Source organism: Strigops habroptila, chromosome 8 (genome assembly GCF_004027225.2).
Source record: "Strigops habroptila isolate Jane chromosome 8, bStrHab1.2.pri, whole genome shotgun sequence".
NCBI lineage: Eukaryota > Metazoa > Chordata > Aves > Psittaciformes > Psittacidae > Strigops > Strigops habroptila.
In genome coordinates this window covers 26,288,983-26,312,439 of record NC_044284.2, presented here as the reverse complement: position 1 = coordinate 26,312,439, position 23,457 = coordinate 26,288,983, and the positions used below count along the sequence as shown (strand labels likewise).

Below are 23,457 nucleotides of genomic sequence, written 5' to 3'. Positions count from 1 at the left end.
CTAGGACACTCAGCTGCAGACGCAAGCTATAATAAGAGTTCTAATTCTAACCATACCCACAAAGGGACATCTGACACCACTACAAGACAAAAGCTCTTAAGTTATATCATACACCCTCAAAAGCTATGAGGAAACCAACTTGCTGCCTTCCGCTGACCACAGCCAACTACGAAAGGCCTTACAGTTACTGGAGAACAAAAAATTCTAACTTGGTGCTTTCCTCAGAAATGAGCATCCAGACACAACAAACACTGAAACTCCACGCTGCAGAAACTCCCCTTTGCTGCAGAAAACAAAGAAAAAAATGCCAGAAGCCAACAGACTTACACAGCCAAAAGGTTCAAACGGTTTGTGTTGTCCCATTCTACTCCCTACACATCTATAACCTAAGGACAGGTGAGCTTCCTTGGCCAAGGAGATCTTTTCTTTCCCATACTTCTCACCCCAAAAGAAAATAAATACATAAATAAATGATACAGAGGAAGAAAGTTGAGAGCTTGGGAGGCTTGAGGAAGCCTCATACAAAAACACAGCAGCAAGACATCTTACTCGGCCTCATTTTCCTGGAGGACACACAAGGCAAAGAGAAACTACACTAACTCTTTTTGTTCCCACATGAATTTAAGGAAAACTGGAGGTTCCTAATTCGCTCTCACTGGGGTCTATAACAGAATATTCCATAGACGAATAATTGTGCAGTAATTGCAAACAGCAATTGCATCAAAGATATCTGTCTTCCCTGTGTATTCAAGTATGCTGCTTCGCAAAGCCTCTTAGCAAACAATAATGTGATGATGATACAGTCTCAATCTTCAGAATGACAAACTAAAGGGGAAAAGCTTCTCAGATCCGTATTCTCTGCACAGATATAACTCTGATCGCTATTTGATTAAACTGAAAAACACACTGTCCCTGCTCAGAAAAGTTTATGAAGCACAGATTATATCAGTGCCATCCTAGGTACATTTCATTTTGTAGTCTAATAATGATCGAAGTAAGAAATCCCTGTACAAAGCCTACCCATCAGTACCTGGGCTCAGAGGAAAATGGACTGATGTCATAAAATGTTTCTATTATCCATTTGTACTCTTTGTCCTAACTACCTTGGAAATTATGCAAACAAGGCATTTTGTTTTCAAATTTAGCATATGCAGCTTTGTAAGTTATCAGAATATAAATTGCTTGCTTCCGAAAAAAAATTCTGGGCACTTCTCTGTTCTTCTTACAGCTATCTCATATTGATCCTTAAGGGTTCTAAAAGGACATAAAGTCCAGCAATATGCTAATAGAGCACTGCTACACACTCCAATGTGATTTAAGATGTGCTACAAAAATTCCAGAAAACCTCTCACACACCCCATGTTGGGTGCTCAGTATGGATCCTTTCCCTGCTTCTCTACTTCAATATAAAAAAGCAATTTTGGCTGGAACACCCAGGCTTCTCCTCAAGTCTTCTAAAGTACCAAAATACAGAATCATACAATCATTTAGGTTGGAAAAGACCTTTAAGATCAAGTCGAACTGTAAAACTAACACTGCCAAGTCCACCACTATTTGAACTTTAGGTAAATGGGTTAAATACATCTTATCAGCTGTACTGCAGCCATCTCAGGTGTTCTGCTCACACTGAATACTACTAATTGCTGAAAACATCCACAACAGGAGGAGACAAATATCCCATATAGTTTCATAAAATGAGGAAAGTATCCCAAAAAAGGGGATATGGCTTTAAACAAAGGGGAATGGCTTTAAACTGACAGAGGGTAAATTTAGATTAAATATCAGGAAAAATTCTTCCCTGTGAGGGTGGTGAGACACTGGCACAGGTTGTCCGAGGAAGTTGTTGCTGCCCCATTCCTGGCAGTGTTCAAGGCCAGGTTGGATGGGACTTGGAGCAACCTGGTCTAGCGGAAGGTGTCCCTTCCTGTGGCAGGGGGGTTGGAACGAGACAATCTTTAAGGTCCCAAACCAAACCATTCTACGATTCTATGAAAATGAGTGGAAGATGCCACTCAGCAGTCTAAGTAATGTGCTGCAAATAAAAAAAAAAAAATATGCAAATAGCTAACCTTGACTATTTACATAACCAATGCTATAATCATGGACAGGTAGATATCTGAGATATCATATCTCTGACAGGCAGATATCATGATATCTGAGAGACTAAATAACTAGTATCGCCAAGCCATAAATCAAAGGATGTAATTGTGAGATACCTCCATGAGCATGGGTGGAGGATGCTACTCTAGAAATTCCCATTCAGAGTTTCAGTGGGAATCCATCAAAGGGAAGTTCATGAAGTGACACTCCAGTGTCTTCCTTTTTCAAACCAATTACATAAACAGGGAAAAGATAAACATCAGAGTAAAGGCTGCGGAAAGTCAAGATGCATAAAACAGAGGTAATTACATAAATTGCCTTTTCTGAAATCTGTAAAAACAAGACCAACAATGCAAGTAATTTCAAGCAGCAACTAGGTTGACAGTAGGTTTTGAAAGGCAGCCCATCATTCACCCATAGCAAATGTTTCTACTAAATTGCACTTTGAGCCACAAATTTAGCCCAACAGGAACTTCTGACAATGGGGGAAAAGGTGGAAGTGTGAACAGTGAAATTCACCTTTTCATAGGAAATAGTCTTCATACTCTCCAATACTGCACATTTTTTCCTTAAATTGTGGTTATTATGTATTAGAAAAATATTTATATTAATCAATTGATAAAAGCTATTTACCATATCTGAAATCAAGGGGAAAAAAGAACTGCAAATTAAACCATCATTTAGTTTAAAATGCTTTCACTTTCCAGAATTTTAAAATACTAAGAATCACACTATTCAAAGATTTTAAGTAATTTCCACTTAGTTTATATATCATGTTCTATAAAGAAAATTGATTCCCTGTTTTTATTATAGTTACATTGTTTGTCATTTCACTTACCCGTGCTTTGCGCCACATATCTCCTTTTCTTTTCCTTTGCCCTTCTCTTTTATTTTTTCTTTCTCTCTGCCTTTACGCCGCTCTCTTTCACGAGACCCGCTATGAGTTCTCCTATGACTGGATCTTTCACTACTTCGACTATAAGAACGTTGACGAGGTCTTGATCGTGATCTACACAAAATCCATAGTATTAAAATTTAGCAGTCATATATTTTTCACTGTCAGTGTATGTTAGATTTGTAATACAGTCCAACTATTTTAAATACATTTTCAAATCATTTAGTAATTTAATACTTTTAACAAAAACCTGCCAATTTATCAGAAGAAAAAGTAAAGCACTGCTTCTACTCTGAAGGAAGAACGCAAAATAAATTAGACCACACTATGTAATATTCACTCATTAACAAAGTAATTTGGTATTACCAAAGTAATCTTTGGAGCTATTGGAGAAGGAAAGGAAGGAATTTTTTTCTTGAACATTTACCTTTAAATTCTTAAGTTCTGATAAATTTACTTTGGCAAATAATCAAAGAATTTACTAAGAAGCTACTAAATGCTTGCGTTTACACATTAAATACATTACTACTAATCACGATGTTCCAACAAAAACCAGAAAAAAAAGAAGTGACATCCAAACTCCTATCTTTAGCTAGCAGAGCTGACACTTTCACACACCTTCATATTAAATTCAGATATTTCTGCATACACACTTTGCAGAAAACCTATAAATAGGCCAAGTAACACAAGAATCTGCATGCAGCTACAAGGGTTTGTGCATGTATTCGGTTCTTGTTTACAAGTTCCTACATGGCTATAGGATACTCAGTTCCCCATCATGTTATCCATTTCTCTGTAATAAAGGTGTGTTACTGATATACTTGAATTAAAAAAAGGTCAAGAAGTATTACAATATTACTGTTTCGATATATATCCAAAAAACCCTTTTAATTACTCCTTAATTTCCTTTAGATGGTTTTCTAAATTTTAATTCATAATTTATCATGGATCAATACATCTTTTCTATGCTACACGAGTAGCTACAGACCATGAATATTTAGGAAAACAGCAGTTCAAGTTTGCCTTAGTTTCTGTTACAATGTACATCTTCACCAAAGTTCTGATGGCACCTCATTGAAGAGCTTCATTAAGCACTGAGAAAGGGGTGGGTGCGAAGGACATTTTTGAAAACAGTATAAAAAATTTATTGAGCACCTCAGGAGTGCAAAACTCCAAAGGCCTTTAAAAGCAAAATCACATACAGAAGATCACTCAATTTAAAAAGCAACAACTTTAATAAAACTCAACAATAGAATAGGCAAAAGAAAATACTACATCCAGATGAAGCTATAAATTACATTTATGAAGAATGGTGTTACGGAGTCTGGAATTTGTCCAGGGTACAGGGGTTAACATACCTATTCTTGCCATTGAGCTTTTCAGACTAGTGCTAGGGGTCAGAACCTCAGTTTTACATTTCATTCAGCAGACGGCATCAGTGACACATGATCTTTCCTATTATTGGTCAGACTATTAGCACTAATATAATAGATCAAATTACCACTTAAGTGCCGAATTATGCACTATAGCACATTTTCTCTCTCAAAATGGATTTTATTACGTCATCACAAATTAAAAAACATCCATCCGTTCTTTAGTCCTCAGGTATAGGAAGTTTTGACCTAAAAGAATATTCTGGATATTAGATATTCTGGATATTTTAATGGCACAAAGACACTGGTTTTATAAGCATCATGATAAGGCAGGCACAGATTTACAAACCACTGCCCTACGGACATTCACTGTTCAAAGGTAAGCATGATTTCTGAGAACTCTGCAGGTAAGACACAAAGTCATAAACAGTTAAAAACAAACAAACAAACAAACAAACAAACAAAAAAACAAAAAAAAAAATACCCCAACACACACAAAAAACCCCAAACCAAACAAACAAACAAGCCACCACCAAAAAACCCAACAACAAAACCCCCAAAAACCCCAAACAAAAGCCCTCTAGTAATACAAATCACCTTCATTTGATGCAAGGCCTTTCCTTAGTTAAGGGTATAGTCAAACAGAAAAAAAATGAAGAATCTAAAATATTTACTGCTAGAGAGCTTACTTTCAAGCTCAAATCTGAACTTGATTCCACACCTACCTTTCACAGGTGCTACTAACAGCAAATTCAGTTCAGATTAGCTGGATGCTAAAACCCTAGATTTCTGTTTGTTCATATGTGTAAGAGGAACAAATGGTTGGTATAATTTATATACAGAAAAACAGCTCTGAAAAATTAAATGGAGACTTGTTGCATCAAACTGGTAGTAATGTACTTACAACAGATTTGACAAACTGATAAACATTTTCCTTACAGAAACTGTTACTGTTCTTTCATTTGCAACTTTTTGTATCCATAAAATTCATTAGCCGAGAGTGATCCTTAATCAGTGTTTATCCTTTGGGTTATACAGTTACAGAAAATAGGCGATACAGCCTGTGTTCCCTGTCACAGTCACTCAGGTGAGACAGGCAGACGACTATCAATGGGATATTACAGTGAAGATCTTAACAAAAATGTTAAGTTCTAATCCACAGAAGCCATCTCTGCAGGACACATTAGTTCAGTCAATCCTTCAATTACCAGAGCAGTTGATCTGGGCTGTAGATCAGCCCAGAGCACAGATGCAGACAATCCAGAACTGGCTTCATGCAGAGACAGCCTCAGTTTGGTCAGACTTGTTATCTCAGACAACAAGTTTGCACACAGAGTGGTCTTCAGGGCAGTTGGGGTGTGAAGTCCAGCTGCCTCCCTGGGCAGATCCCCAGCCTAACCCAAACTCTTGGCAGTGCTGGGTTTTAGGGGATCTACAGAGGAAATAGTGCAGAAAAAGAGTTGCAGAGTGGATCTAGTGTATTCTGCTGCACCTGGCTCAACTTGCAGAGTCTCTTCTATCCATTTGCTCTCCAGTAGCTAAGCTGTACATAGGGTTTATTTGCTCAGTACAGGACAGAGCAGCCAAGACATGAGTGCTGAGGGATAGAGAAGCACATCCTACTGCAGCCTCTTGACATAGCACCAGGTAAACACCAGCCACACAGACCTGTGAGGGATCTGCAGAGACACAGCCTGACCTCATCCAAAGATGAGTTTTCCTGGCTTTTCCATTATTGTACAAAGTTCTTTGGAAAGATTTAATTTTTCATTATTTTCCCTTAATGCTGCAGAGCTACAGCCCTCCCAAATAAAACTAACTGCCTCCTAAGTTCATTGTATTTATATTTATTACAAACAGTATTCATAAAGTACAGACAAAGCAACACAACTCCAGAAATAAAGATGTACTAACCCCAGTCATGAATAGGGGTGAAATAAATAAGGGAAACTGAGTCAGGGGAAAAAAGATTAGTCTAACATTACTGCTCCCTTCAATTCCTGAGTCCTGCTGAAACTTCGATTCTGTTAATCTGTTTTTAAACTGGGGTAACCACTGTGTTTCCAGTGCTGTACAGCAATGAATATTTTTGCAAAAGCTTATCTTGTATTAACCTTTCTCCTTCATGATCTATCAAAAGTCATAGTACCAGACAACTAGTAGAAAACCCACCAGGCAACCACAACACATAGCTTTATTAACAAATTTAAACTGAATCTCTTGTTTAAGTCTTCTGCTAGTCTGAAAAAAATCTTGGGGACTTCTGACACAAGCAGCAGCATGAAAATTTTAAAATATGTATTTGTTAAATAGTTAAGTTAACAGCTTCGAATGAGTTAAGATGCATTATGTAGTTTTCCCACATTTTGATGGAACAAAGGAAGCATAGAGACTAAATAATTTAAGATAACAGACATAAGATGACAAAAAACTCCAAACTTTGCAATGTAATTCTCTAGAACAATTTCATCTTACATGATAAAATAAGTTCTGCCTCCAATACTAAAACTGAACTGGAATTAACAGGAAGCCAGCAATAAACCATGTAAGAATTGCTGAGCTTAAGCAGGTCAGACCACAATCATCTGGATCTCTCCTGGTGTGTGCACCCTTAAAGCTCCCCGTTCTCATGAAGTTGTATAGGCAATGATGATTAGCTACGATTGAAGCAAAAGCCACAGTTATACACTAAGCAAATACTGCATCACTTCTAGAATTCATGAAACCATACCTCTTTAGGCCATGAAAACGTTCAAGCACTGAAACACACAGGGACTCTGCAGGGCAAGTCTCACAGAGACAAGTGGGAACTGCAAAACGCTTCAGAAAGTAAATAGGCAATGGGTTTTCCAATAGACAGATAGGAGGGGACTAACCCAAAAAATAACCAAAGAAATTCACTTTATATTTTAAAAGGTGTAAAATGTAATCTTAAAGAGGAAAGAGAAGACAAGCATTTTAAACATGAGATCAAAAATGAAATTACTGATGCAGTAAAGTTTTGAAAACTTAAATGAAGCTTAACAGATTAGATTCATAGCAAAAAGGAAGTACAAGCTATGCAACAAAATATACTGAGAGGAAAAGCACAGTTCCCCATAAAGAATGCAAAAGGGTCTGCTATGTTTGTATACAGGCTACTGCTCTTCAAGGGATTTTATTTATTGGTAAGCACTCCCAAAACTAAATTAAATTCTCCCTCTTACAACTGTTCTAAGACCTCGGTATCTAAAACCTGCCTAATTTCCTCCAGTTCTGAGGGAAACTCCAACCTCTATTACACCCCAGGCTAATTAAACCCACCTCTTCATGCAATTCAAGACTGATTCTGCAACACCAAGCACAAGCTTCAATGAACCAGATAACAAGAGGACTATTCAAAGAAGAAGCCACAATTCCCCACTTAGCTTGGTCATGTTGAAAACCACCACCTAACAGTAAGTGACTGCGTAAACAGATACTATTCTGAAGACATCAGGATAGAATTAAGACGCTATTTAAAGCAAATCTGGAATATTCTAAGCTTCAAGACTCTGTGCAATCCAAATAGCTTTCTGTAATTTCTATGCTGTTTCTTCCCCCCTCTGCCTTTTAAAGAAAGAGATAACACTCAATCCCTAACATCCACTTCTCTGTGGCAACTGCAAAATTTGAACAATGAAACTTCAGAAATCATGCTCTGACAACTTCAGGGAAGGCAGTTCCCACCTTTCCCTAGTACACCAAGGCTAGAGCTAATTAAAAAATTAAGATCATGACCAACAAGAAAAATGATGCTTCATATTTTGCCTAAAATACACTCAGTATTCAGTGCAACACGGGCTGGGTGCACAGGGTAGAGCCTCTCTGTAGTGGTAGACGACCAAGGGCCAACCTCAAACCCCTAGGCCGTTATCAGCACCTTCACAGAGCCCAGCTTAAGCACTTCGAAAACCCGCACTTATTGCCATAGAACGTAAATTTACAGTATGGTACCATATTAATAAGATAGTAGTCTTTTTTCTTTGCCTGTAAGCCCAAAATCCTAAAACATTAGTTTTAGGAACACTTCATGCAAACTTTCATAAAGCCTATATTAAATCAAAATAGGCTCTTGACAGTAGAAGATGATTTCATAAACTGAGAATTAAAGTATACTAAATTTGTTCCTCTGTTTCCACTTGTAGCATGAACGAATTCACCTGTACGTTACTATGAATTACTACTAAAATATCCTGCAATACATACAGAACAGGAAATAGATATAATTTTATGAAATGGAGCTACAAGAAGTCATCTGTGCCAAGAATTCATCATTAAAAAAGAACAAATGTCCACAGATCAAGCAATAGAATAAAGATTTTCTATTTTATCACTGTTGAAAAATAAAACCAATCCTAATTATTCGTATTAAAGCAAGTCCTAAAGTGTTCAAGTTATAGAACTACTGAAGGGGAAAAAAAAAAAATCAAGCTGGAGAGTAGACTGCCAGCATGCACACCCCCTTCCCCCAAACCAGTGCACACTAAACACCCACCCACCATGCCAAAGGTTAAGTCATTTAGTCAAGTTCAAAGATCTTCAAAGAGTTCTTAGATCCAGATAAGCCCATATGTTACCAAAATTCTGTGAAAAGCTATTACTTTCCAATCTGCTTTTCATGTCTAAGTTACAGAACACACAGATGCTTGGCATCACTCAGTCTCCCTAAATTCTCACACCAGATAATCAAGGCTCACCAATAACTTTCCTATCTAAAATCCTAAGAAATGTCTTTATTCCATCAACACTTAGTCCACTCGTAAAAATTGAAAGTATCCATAAAAGCCCATTCAGTTACTGCACAATAAGTGTTAATTTGCTAATTTCTTCACAGGTAATCAATTAAAATGTAAAATATTGGATAAAATTAGTTGCACTAAATTTAACAGCTGCTCCATAAGCATAATTAGTTTCACAAGGGCCATATGTATTCTGAACAGAGACAGAGTTGAAACAAATAAGCGGATTTTAAAACAAGTTTGAGGAAATCTGCATTTAATTAGCAGGTGGGCACTACAACTGCATAATGTTTTTATACATTTATATTTATGAAGTGACAGAAGATCTAAAGGCTTTTTAAAATGGCGTTTATTGTTTGAATGGGAACTGTTTTGCTGCATGCTAAAGTGATTTAAATCCTTATAGCTCTGCTTTGAAAAAATCATAAATGGTGAAAGAAAACATGTGGAAAACTGTAAAACTAGAAAGAATTTGCGACAAAAAGCAGATACACATACCATAACCAAAAGGAAACTACACTTAATTAAATGTACACTACATCTGGAATATCAGCCTAATAAAATGTGAAACTATTAATTTTCATTGTTCTAAAGGAAATGAGGTCAGTGTCGTTTAGTATTTCCCCAATTATATTGCACTAAAGCACTGAGCTATATCTTATAGGTACAATCTAATCTTTTCAAAACACTACCATTTGAAAAGAATCACTGAGATTGACTTTTTGAAATGGAAAGAGGAATTAGAGCACAAACCCAAGACAGCTCAGTGGGAAGCAAGTGCTCCTTCAGTGAAGGTAAGTTTTTGAAAAACCAAGCTATTCTGTTGGCAAACAGCAACCACGGCTCAAAGCAAAGTTTCTGAGATGTCAAGTTCTTCCCTGACATTCTTCTAAGTATCTCTTGGCTGATATGATCCTTATTAGATTATTATTAGCTCAAGAGCTGCAAACAAAACCCAAATTATTCATGCCTCTTTAATAATTTAGCAATAAATCAAAAGTCTGGGAGAGAACAATGAAACACAACTGCACTGCATCAAACCTGGATATTCACATTGGTAATAAAGACACAGTGCAAGCGCACAACTAATTGCAGCAAAATGACATGTTCTCTATCAAAGCGTATTAAGAGAAAGTTTCTTGTTTAACTCAACTTCACCACCAGGAAAAAAAAAATATGGTACAAGTTCTTGGGGGAGGTAAAATAATTCCACGCATCAATTGCCATTGTTCAGAGTGCATAAATTATTAATTCTATATATATCTTTAATGTGAATATGGCTACCTCTATAAAACATTTAAGGTCACTATTACACATGCATTTGAGGAAGTTAAATATAGATAATATGTATGATAATATGTTTTGTTTATTTATTGTTAAATACAAGATGAGTGAAAATGAAACTAGGCAGCAGCAGAGTCAGCCTTTAAGTCTGAAATGAGACTGGGGCTAAGAGGAAATAGACGTTGTTTCAAGCCAGCAGTTTAGACAGTTGGTAAGTAACCAAATAGAGGATATTAAAGACAGTAACAGTATGATCCATAGTGCCAGTGAAAATCAAGATGAAATATAAACAATCAAGAACCCTGTTTGCAGAACTGAGAAAATGGATTTGCCAGATACAGGCATCAACTTAGTTCAGCAGTAAACAATTCTCCACCATTAAATTACATTAATTACATAATCAAACATTTGAGGAAATAATACTCAAAATTCCAGCAAGCTGCAATTAAAAAAATAAAAAATAGTTACTGAAAACTTAGCATGAACAATGCATAAATGCAGCTGGACAGAAGAACAGATGGACAAGACACTACTTTCAGTCTTGTTTATTCCCAAACAGTCTGTTTGTTACAACTCTAGTTCTCCCAACTACAACCTTCTGGTCTACCCCTCCTCAATCCCAAAGAAGACCAAAGTGCTGTCTTTGCCACAGCACCTTGACTATCCTACAAAGAGACTGCCTACAGCAGCTGAAAGACTCAAGCTCCAGGGCCGATGACAGCATTCTCTCCGGTTCAGCATGCCCACAGCACCACAAAGGTGTTGGAAAGCCTATACGAGATCAACATCTGGGTGAAAAAGAACCTACTCCGGAAATATATAAAATTTACTTAAATGGAGCTTTTGTATTAGCAGTCCTTTGCTCAGACACTTGCTTTTTGTGGAAATCGAGCACAACTACTTGCCTAAGGAATAAGAGATAGAAGAGAGGCTGCCTACAACCCTACCAGCTGCAGGAGCACTTCAACAAAAGCCTAAACGCAGAAAACAAAAACCAGAAAACAGACCAGAAATATAAATCATAAACAGCTGTTATTCAAGCCTGGAGAGAAGCCATTTGGCTTTTGTTGATGTGCTTTTAGAAAATGCCTAACGAAGCTAGTTACACTAACTATAACTTGCTTCCTCCATCAAATGGCTCACTTCAGGAGCACTTCCTTGAATGCAGAAGTGTGATCTGCTTGGAAAGGACAGATACACATTACAGATATGTAAGTACATAAACTAACTGCACTGTTATTGGATACACATTATTCTTGCATTTGGCACAGAAAACTATAATATTTTTCAAAAAGCTTTTTTTTATGCAGAGGCAGGATTGCAGGAGCAGCTGTGGCCAAAGTAAGTGTAATGAAGTGTGCTGGCTGGGATTTGGGAAGAGAGAACAGCTGTGTGAACAGCTCTCACTGATCTACTGGAATTGCAAACTCCTCCACTCGTTAGTGGTGGCAGGAGGGGATTCTCTTCCCACTTTATTCCTTTAGCTTACACAGAGGTCACTAATTGCTCTAGATACAACTGGTCCAAAGGACCTAAGGCTTCATCCTTATCAGGGCAGTGGAAGAAACATGCTGCATCATTCAGTTCCCTTGTTAATCTGTACGAAGATTTGAATTGCCTCTCTTTGCTAAAATTTCACCTCAAATTAGGATCACTAGTGTAAGAACATCTGTTTTCACATGACATTTAATTCCTCTTGCATCTTAGAGACTGCCTCAAAACAAAACTTATTTTCTAACCCTACATTCATGTAGCCATCATGTGACTGAGCGGAAAAAGCTAGAATTCTAATAAATTTTAGGTAATAAAATAACAAAGAAACAGAAGTTAGTATGCTGTCCTGGCTATTAAATAAGCTAAGAAAAAAGCCACCTCTCTGATTCCCCATCATTCATTTCTCATTTAAAGCAGTTCTAGCAGTTTTGAAATTTTAGAGTCCAAGCATAAAACCACATACACCTACACAAAAGTATGCAACACCCAGCTGCATGTATACTATATGCAAACTTCCATATAAGCCCAAAGTTAAAAAGAGAAATCATTATTATTTCAGTATTGTTAACAAAACAAAAAAAGCTCAAAGGACTTAAGAATATGCAGCTTGTCTTCCACTCATAAAAGAGCTACTCAATTGCAAGGAGAGGCAAAAGCAAAACAGTTCAGTGTGCCACACACAGATACCAGCAAGAAGGATTCCTTCCTCTCCTAACCAAATTCCACAACGGCAACTGTTAAGGTTGAAGAAAATGCAACCGGGATAAAAAAGAAGAAAGGAAAAAAAAAAGAAAAAGGGAAAAAACGGCGGGGGGGGTGGGGGTGGTAGTGGTGTAACAGGTTGTATGAAACTTCTCTTCCTTTAGATTGTATAATCCTGTAAGAAAGACATTCTACATCTTTTTTACATTATTTTTAATAAAAATAATGGGAAAACTTAACTTCTACATGAACGAATAAGGTAACATTTTATTAGCAAGTAAATTCATCGGATTTTGTAATTCATTTATACATACACATGCAGTTGTTCTGTTCTTGATACATCTGAAATCTATTTAAAAAAAGGGTCCAGATTACTTTCAGGATTCTCAATAAATACACCAAATTATTCTTTTCTACATTTTGCAGGCATTAGTGACTCTGCATCTGCTATGACAGGAAGATCTGAATGTATCACACAGAAATGAAAAAGGGTCAAATTAATTTTCCAGCTGGAATCACTATCCAGGTAAGTATTTGTTGTAAATTTGACAACATCTCCAATATTATGTTAAAGTGTTAAGGAACACAAATGAGAGATTTCAGGGTTGAATTTTTCACTTTTCTGGTGCCTCTGCGAAGTTCAAATTAGTTACAGGTAAGCTCTTCTGTTTCTCTTTGACAAGACCACTGGTTTATTCTTTGTGATTGTAAAACATCTAAGATTGAGGCCCCAATCATGGTTCAAGCTTAAATATACTACTATATTTACATACAGTTATGTCCACAAAACTGAACCAACAGCAAAAAAAAAAAATATATGATATCTCCCTTTCTTCAACACTGCAGCAAGTTGCAGTACCATTTAAAAGGCAAAACAATAACTGCTTAAAGACAAGATTAAAGAATACGCTTGTCTTTGAGAAACATACACCTAATTTAAAAGACTGGAACTATTGAGACTGACTCGATTCACGCAATGAAGAGAGGTCTCAAATGATGTTTTGGAAATAATACTTGGATGAAAAGCTCTGTGTCTACTTTTACTTGACTGGTAACAAATTAAACTATTACTCTGTGCTCACAATTAAGAAAAACTGAAACTATTATTTTTAATTCTGTCATAACCAGACATTTTGAGATATTCCACCTATACTTTTTACCACAACAGGTTTATGAAGCATATAGAAAGACACTTAGAATACCATCTTGTTTTCCCAAATTAAAAACCAAAACCAAAAGAAACACAAACATATTTAATGAAAGTAGCTGTAATTTGACTATAGGATTGAGTCTCTGAAATTTAAGAAACTGAAAATTTCACACCTAGTATTCAAAAAGTGGGTTTGTCATGGAACCTGCAATTGTTACATATCATATTGTAAAACAAATCATACCAAAAAGAGAAACAATAAAATCTGGATTGTTTAAAAAATAAAGCAACAAAACCGCTTATTATACTTCAAAATGCATTATGACTGTTCTGATCAACTAATTACACCAATCACAAATTTGTATTAGTCCCCATTTAAAAGGGTAAGAAAGATCAGTTACAGTATGATTTCTATATACCTATGCCTTTGCTTTAAAAATATTCTCAGTTTTACCATGGAATTTTCTTCTAAGCTTTGCTTTATATTTAAAACATAAAATAACAAAACCTCACAAAACCATCACAAAAACATGAAACAATCGCAGACCAGCATTGCATGTCCTTCCTGAATCTGCAAGAAGCCTGCAACAGCAGCTATTACATACTACACTCACCTCAATTTTAAAACCTGCAGGTAAGAATTAAAATGTAAACTGTATTATTTCCATCACTAAGAATATCATCAAACTCCAAAAATAAAACATTATGTATTATGTCCCTTAAATCCTTCAAACATTCTCTTCCCAAAAGCTATATCACAACTTCCAGAAGATTACCACCATTACATGGAAGTTGGAGGGAGAGTGGAACCTAATTAGATTTCAGAGCTGAAAGGTATAATATATATTAAACTAATGATGAACTAACCAAGGAAGATTTGCCCACCACCCCTCCACCACCTTCAATGCTTCTTCAGTAGTCACTGATGCCCATGCCTGCAACAGCCCCGCCGCCTGTGTGTAGTTCATGGTGCTGGCAGACAGTTGGTATACTATTGCGTATTTTTCACGTCCCTCCAACCTTGTTTTTCCCCCAAGCCTCTTGTTTCCTGCTACTAATCAAGCTACCAAGTCTTTGGGGCTGAAATGCTATTTTGAATACTCACTGCTACTGCAGGTAGTGCACCAAGAGCTTGATCCCTGCCTGCCACTTTCCTGTTTCGAGTAACATAAGGGTACATTGACTAACCACAGGCAAACAAGATATTACCTCAGATGAGATGATATCTCTAACAATCTATTGTACTTCACAGTTGCAACATACTAGAAACCTGATAACTTTGGGTACTGAGCTTCAGTTTCATAAAACACACCAATCTTGTGATCATATCAGCTTACTGTAAGATATGTCCTGAAATAAGGTCAAGACTTCATCGTATTATTCAGATAACTTGATCTTTTTAATTTACCTGAAGCATGGAAATGACTCCATAATTCAGATCCACTACCAGAGTCTTCAGAAAGCTCTCATCAGAATACTTGAGATCCTACTTTACCCTGTCTCCCAATCCGCAACATTCAGACCCCTAACGCTCCTCCAATGCTAGGGGTGAGTAACAATGCATCTTAACTAACCCCTAATTATCACCCAAGTGGGTGATAATTGACTTGGACTTAAGGTTAAAATAGCAATCTAATGCACTTTTGCAGTCTGCAGCTAGAAAACTGTTGATATACTCTGATTTTAGCAAACACTTGCTCATTGGTCTAGTAGATAGGACAATCAAAGGCATAAGGTGTGTAACCATGTAGATATTTTGTCCTTATCCCATAAACCAGATACAACTAAGGACCCCATCAGGACAGGCTGCTGTTTGTGTCTCAGTGAGGGGCTTAGCCGTACAACAGCACTGATGTGCATACTGTGAACAGTTTAAAACTAACATATCTACCGGATGTGATTCCCATTGCACTGCTATATTACATCAAAAGAAAAATATACTCGTCAGTAGCTACAATTTTGACTAACACCAGAATTTCCAACACAACCAATCAGAAAGTTCGAAAGCAGATTATAACTGTTGTTCCACTCTAAAATGAATTTCCTAGGAGTAGTTTTGATAATCTTCAGAGCAGCATTTCCATTACCTTTACGTATCTGACAGGACTTCATAAAATAAAATTCGTAATGAGTATCAGGAAGAAAGGCTATTTGTATTTTATATAGTTTTTCTGTCTTGAATATATGTTCACGAAAGTGACCTCTTCTTAAAGATTCTGATTATAAAAGTCTCAAAATTAAAACAATGTGCAGCTTTCCTTTAGGATTAGTTTATATTTTAGTTTATGCTACCACAATTCACTTTCTTTAGCCTCTTACCTTTATTTGAACTAATGTTTTGTGAATCAGTGACATTTTTTTCTTTTTAAAAATTAATATTTTCAATGAATCCTACACTAACCATAAACTGAACAATTATCTTTTAGACTTATGTTTTAACATTAAATTACTAGAACCACATCTTCTGTGGCAAAAATGGCAAAGCTGACCTTTATTTTATTAGCCTACAATTTGCTCACCAGTGTTTTCTTAAGCTATATGAATGGCTTATGTATGCTGACAACATCCCACAGATGGCTATGATTATGTTCAACAGGACAACACACTCACTGAAAACTTTCACAGACGCTTACCTAATGGGATGTCACATTAAATCTGACATTGTAAGATAAAATAACTACACACTAATTACAGCATCTCAAAAAGGTCATTTTCAAATGACAGTCACAACATTTCTAATGTAATTTTTGAATGAGTTTTCAAACAAGTGAGATTATTACACAGCTTGCTTCTGCCTGAAGATGTCCTTGAATATACATAGCTGTCAACATCTTGGAAATAGATGCCCCTAACTGCAAAACTCTGGTAAACGTCAGAATTCGATTTGACTACTACTTGCTTCCTCTCTTAATGCTTAATGACTAATTCCTCAGAGATACCCTTAAAGGCCCTAAAATGTTGTCCTTGGGTAGAAACTTTCACTCAGCAATCAATCGGGAGCAAATTAGATGATTGTGTTGAAATATACTGCACTGTTTAAGCTAACAAATGAATGAAGAAAGGTAGTATATCGGAACATATGCCACTACACTGAAGTTGCTAAAAGGGTCTGTTGGAAGAATATTTGGTTTCCAGTGAAGCTAATATGCTATAAGAAGGGACAGTGATGAAAGAATATCAAGTCATATGGAAATCCAAATATAGTGACAGACACAATTATTTTACTAATTGCTAATGAATACAGTCAAGTGGCTTCAAAAAGCAAAACTTTGCTTGGACTACTTCAGGTTTTGACCTCTGCATGAGCAAATGCATTTCAAACTGAAGCCCACCAAAATTGATTAACGGCGCCAGCCAAGGCCAGCGTGTAGTTGAAGCTTTTTTCCATCTATCACATGGCCCCAAGGATAGTTAAATGAACCTTAAAATGGCTACAAACAGCTCAATGACTACACAGACTCCTGCCAATTAGAAATAATTAGGCAGTCATTTTGGTGGTAAGTCTTTTTAAGTGCATACATAATGATGCAATGATGCTTATTAGCAATTTCATATGAGCTATGCTCAAACAGCCTGGAATAATTATGCAACTATCACAAAGCCTTGCACATCTCTGTACTTCACCTTAATGCATTTAAAAATCCACTTCATTACCTCCAGTAATTAATCCTCCATTAATTGCAGGAAAAGCCCAGTTTACCGTGCTTCTTTTCTAATTATCTTATAAATAGTTATGGTTCTAATTAATGTGTTCATTAAGCTGAATATCTTTCTCAAAGCCATGCTCAGAGCAAAGGTTCCACTTTTGAGAGAAAAAGCCTAACTAGCCATAAGGTGAGGCCATTTTGGTTGTATTTGCTTTTATTTTAGTACATTCAACCTCCTAATTGGCATTTAAAATCTAATTTGGAAGAACTTCAAGAAGACTATATAGTAGAAAAATAGGAAAAGGATTTTTTTTTTTTTTTCCCACTCATTCTCCAATCAAGAAGCTTAGTGCTTTAACAGGAAAACTTTTAGCATATCTTTTTGATATAGACTGGTAACAGATTTCTAGTGCCATGCCACTGATTAATTTACATTCTATTACAATTTATCTTACCCCTGCATGTTTCCATATAAGAGTAGCAAAAACTGTAGAAGAAAAATAGATATCTAATGGCATATGCATAATTTTAAAATGAACATACTACTGCCCTTGCCTTCATTTCCAGGATATAAATCAGCGGTATAGAGTTTTAAAAAAACGCAAGTAAGAATATGTAAGAAATGTAGAGATTCTAAACAAAAAAAATCCTACAAAAGTACAATCAAAATATTTGTTACAGTTAATATTAAGGTATAGAGACTAGCTTCCAATCTTCTCCTAGATTTTAATATTTTCTAAATATACAAAATAGTCAAATACATCTCTCTCCAGTTACACTATGTAAAAACAAAAGATTTCACTTTTTTTCTTTATCTGATCACATATTTAATATAAAATATATACTGCATCAATAGGGCCAAAGTTTTTTTATACCAATAAATCTATACTAGGACCAGATGAAGTGTTACCACTTCTACAGATTCTAGCTCTTGCATTTCAGGGAGACACAGTGCTTTGCCTTAGAAACGGGCAACATTCCCTGTTCGCAGTGCCTTACACTAGCTTTAAAACTGCCTCTCACATGATCTCAACAAACAACCCAGGCTTGACCTTCCCCCCCTTCCCCCCCCCCCCCAGTGCACACTCTCCGTATGTGGGCATCTCACCCTGATCTCTTGCTCCTCACTAGAGGAAAGAAGAACACCTTCAGACAGATCAGCACACTGAACTATCCTGAAGCATAGATGTGGGAGGAAGACAACAGGCACTAAAGGATGAGGGGACAGCGAGGAAAGTGACATAGAACCCCAACTTTAATCAGCTTAATCTGGCAAGAACTCACTCCCAAAGCACAATTCGGGAGTAGTATCAACAAAAAAATGGCAGCTGCCTACCTGCATCTTGAAATACAACTGATTTTTATGGGATAAAATTTGTTTGTACAAAGGTACCAAAAATACTGTATGCTGCAGCTACTGTCCTACTCACAGAGACAGAAGCATCCTGCTGCTCAGCAATGGCTTCAGCTGAAATCTTGGCCAAAAGCAGTGATCAAAAATTCCAGGGCATGTTGCCAATTTACACAGAAGGATGGCCATCTCTAAAACCCTAAACAACAACAATCCTCTAAAGCAAGAGTCAGCAACTACCATCTCTGCCACAAAGATGGATTTTGAAAGCATACAGCACAGATAGGAGCAAAGAACCATAACACCTTGAGGAAAAATAGCTAAGGCAGGCAGCAGTCCCCACGTCCTGGCTGCCACCAAGTTCTGGACCACCTTCCAGCCACAGAGGCAAGAAATTACTGATGAACAATATCTTATCTCTCTGTTAAGATTCATTTTTCCCAGGACCCAATGGATTTCCAGCAAAATATTTAACCTCTAGTTTGAAAGCAGCAGAGCATCAGGCAAAGCATACTTCGAATATTGCTGACCCCTGATCCAAGGTGGCTAGTTGTAAGACCAACAGTCTTGTTATAACCACCTCTGATGTAACTTGAATAAAAGAACACAAGAGTAATACACAAAGATAATTGAGAAGGACTATGGTAACCAATCTACGAACATGTAAAGTAAGCATAGCAAGGAATCTGTGGAAGAAACAGTAATCCATCATTAAAACTACCATGAACAGAGAAACTGAATTAGGGTTGTACCTGTAAAACTTAGCTCTGGCACACACAACCTCAGCAAGGCTGACTGAGGTACATGCAACAGAATTCAGGTGGAATTTTTTAAATACATGGGGATGACAGCTACTTGTGTTCTACTGTTAGAGAGCAACTGTTACTCCTGCTAGGGTTGTTTACATTCTGATAAGCCCCACAGAAAAAATACAGCAAAACACTTCCAGCAGAAATACATGTTTTTCACCTGCATCTTTCGATGCAATAACTGGATCTAATAGCTCTAGTAACAGATCTAGTAACTAGATTCTGTTACTGTCATATGTTACTAGAATTAGAATGAAAGATGGGAATAAAGTAAACAGTAAAATGTTTCTACTAAATTCTAGAAATTTTGTGTTTCACATTTTGATAATCACATTCTAGAAACTAACTCTCGAAACAGCAGCAATTTATACAGCAAACAATGATGGTCTTATATTACCAATGCATCTTAAAGACATCTGCTGTATGTTGGTTTGCACAGTTGCCTCTAGAAACATGAGCTCTGCAAGAAAAAAAAAAAAAACCCACAACGGATTCTATTTCACAGCCAGAGCTTTGGTAGCAGAGAAAAAGAGGATTATTTAAAAAAAAAAAAAAAAAGTAAAACAGTAAAACAAACATACATTTTTCTTGTCTTCTTGAGTACCTTTTCCCAAGCAGGAAACTGAAGCATTAAAAAAAAAAACAAAAAAACAACAACAACAAAAAAAAATTCAACCCAAAAAACTACCAACCTGCAAATACACCCTTTCCCAAAGGGAGGAATAAAAGGTTTTAGTAAAATAAGAAGCTATACTTATAACACATTCTGTGTACACAACACCTGGACTGCCTTAGAAAAAAAGTTTACATGTAATTAGACTCAATACTTACCTCTAAATGAACAACATGTACACATTCATATCTTTTTTTTTTTTAATTTGTTGTGGGTTTGTCGGGGTGTTTTGGGTTGGTTTTTTTTTGTTGTTGTTTTGTTGTCATTTTTGTTTGGGTTTTGTTTGTTTGGTTTTGTTTTATATACCAATGCAAACATCAAAGCAACTGTTACTAGCAGCTATCTGGCCTTATTGATAACTTAAGGGCCCTTGGCATTGCCTTATGAAGTTTAATTTCCCAAAGCGATCAATTAGGTCTCAGTAATGTGCACATTGGTGGGTTATTGCTCTAGGTTATCTTCAATGACACTGCTTCACCTCTGTATTTTTTCCAGTATACTTATGTAGACAAAACATTCAGTTCCTTTTGAAAAAAGTTATTACAGCTAAAAAATATGTTTAGATACTATTGGTGATACAACCTGTAATGCAACAAGATTTTAAATAAAAACTGCAGGGTTTGATTTATTGGGAGAAAAAAGAAATATGATCTGATGTTACCATCCACAGAAAAACTAAAGATAACATGAGCAAACTCAGTAATCTGAATTTCTCTAGTTCTACAATATCTTAATTAAGTATACATTCTAATGGACCAAAGACTCCAAACTTCCCTACCAGTAAGAGAAACAAACATGCAATATTTACATGGATTCCTTACATAAATACATGGGTCTGTAAAGCTAGTTGCACATGAGTATCTTAATTCATGTGGCAAGGACAGAAGAAAAAATATCCTAGGCAGCAGATCAAAACTTTAAAACAACAGTATAGTAATTCTAGTAGTTACTACCAGGAAAGAAAGGTAAAAAAAAACCAAACAAAACCCAAACAAACAAACAAAAAAAAAAACAAACACCCCCCCCAAAAAAAAAACCAACCCACAACAAAAAACAAAACTCAAAAAACTTCCACAACAAACACCAAAAAACACCAACCAAACACATTTCAGAAGAAATATCCTCATTAAATAGCACTGCTTGATTTCTTATAGGACTTTTACCTGCTTCTCGTCTGAAAATCCTTGGATCCATTTCCAAGGAAGGTATTCCCAAAGCATTTTTATAGATTAAGACAGCTTTTCAACACTGTCTGACAATATGTGTCCAACCTTGTTCTTCACAGTTTTCTTGTCGTTTTTGGTTCTTACAGCAGCCACGCAAGAAGAGCCATGTTCGTACCTTCTCCCCCCATAGCTATCCCATGGCTCCAAGCCAATACTGCTGTTGCTACTCAGACTTCACTTCCTCATTCCTTCTATCTCCTTCCCATCAGACAATAAAACTCATTGTCTGATATCTGTAGTATGGCCAATTCCAAAAGCCTTCACTTCCCTAAGTATTCCCTTTTCCGCGGAACAGCTAATGGCACCTATGTTAAAACAGTCCCATAGGCAAGACCTCTACTCTTCAACTAAAACCAACTTCAACTTTAACCCATATATCTGCATCATATTTAAATTCAGTCTCTCTTCATAACATTCTTAAAAATTGGTCTTGTAAGTCCACACAACTGCAGTTTATCTTATCTGTGTGATGATCTTTGCCCAATACCTTTCATTCCTTTTTTTTAACTTTATCTCTCCTCTACCTCCTCCTGCTCCTCCATAAACTCTCAGTCTAATTTGCAAGCCCCCTCACAATTTTGCTCTTTATTTATTTGCCATTATCTCTTCCACTAGACATTGCTGCTGGCATTAATGTCTACCCCAAAATGTACATCTCTTATCTTCCTCTCTCCTAAAAGCCCTTATTTTCCTTTCCAGCCAATGCTGTTCTAGAAAATTCTTCCTGAAGTTGTTCATAACCAACACTCTACATTGTGATCCACTAGAAGCTATCAATTAGTGTACGCTAACCAGGACAGACAGATACAGCCTATAACTGAAAGGAAGTTTTGAACCTGTGTTAGTATAGGTTATGTCTTAATCCAACACTTATCAGCTGTAAAACCAGACAGACCAGGGTTTTAATTTGAAAAGATTCTAACACATTAATACCACCACACTAAAATAATGTGATGCATGGAAAAGAGAGACTAACTGAAGACAGACCCATTTCTATTCACCATTCCAAGTAATGCAAATACAAAAGCATTCAATGATAATACTATTTGTATCTTTGAAAAGTCTTAGAAATGACATTTCACTGGGCAATATCAATTCCAGTAAAGTACTTCCTAGCAATGGTTTGGATTTATTTTTGAGATATTAAAAAAGGAAATTCTCAAGACAAAAAAAAAACAAAAACAAAACTAACAAACCCTCAGGCAAAAGATGACTGACCCATGCCAGTACTAAACCCTGAAACCTGCAAAAAGCTTCAGATCTTCTGTATACAGCGGCACACTAGAAAGAACACAAGTAAACAACTGATACATAGGAAGGGTTTACAGCTTGCCCAGACATGAATAAGTGCCTGCATGAAGCTATGACCTTTTTGAGAACAGATCAAACCCAATGGCAAGAATCTCTAACTTCAGGGTAAGCACTGTCTGGTATTGTATTTGGGTTTGCAGCAGCAGTGTTGAAAATGCAGCTAGAAAGGGGTGGTGGGGAATGCTTTTCTTGTAATTCCATTATCACAGTGTGTCATAAACCAGGCATTGCAAATTACACTATCTTTAGAGATCACTAAATTTGAGAACCTGTCTCTATTCAGTATGTATACCAACACAGCACTATATTAAAGAAATTAGTGCAGGTTTATTATTTTTTGCTTAATGACCCTTTCACATTGCATTTTTCTGCATGACTTCAGGACCCTATTTTGAAATATTACAAACTGTAAGTGCTAAAACAAAGAATTCTGGCAAGCTGTAAGGGTTGAACATAAGTTAATTCTAGTCTACATTGCTAGGATGATGGCGACTTTAGTCAAAAAGCCACTTATCCATACCAAAACCCAAGTCTATTCCAAAGCCACCCGTAAGAAGTAGGTCGCCCTGCCACTGGACTGCAGTGAGTTGTACATATTTCAATATTAAATCAATTAGACTGGAAGAACAGTAAAAAAAATAAGAACTAACCATGTACCCCCGCTAAGAGGAAAAACAGCACC

At 36.5% G+C, this 23,457-nt stretch overlaps 1 protein-coding gene across 1 annotated transcript in view; it reads right to left on the bottom strand.

The window, feature by feature from the left end:
- Window positions 1-23,457, bottom strand: part of RSRC1 (arginine and serine rich coiled-coil 1) — a gene marked incomplete at its 5' end in the record, with an annotated part of 168,841 nt that overhangs the window by 131,078 nt on the left and 14,306 nt on the right. The window contains one exon of the mRNA XM_030496208.1: window positions 2,939-3,109. Coding sequence (XP_030352068.1) covers window positions 2,939-3,109 — 171 coding nt within the window. The remainder of the gene's footprint in view (window positions 1-2,938; window positions 3,110-23,457) is intronic.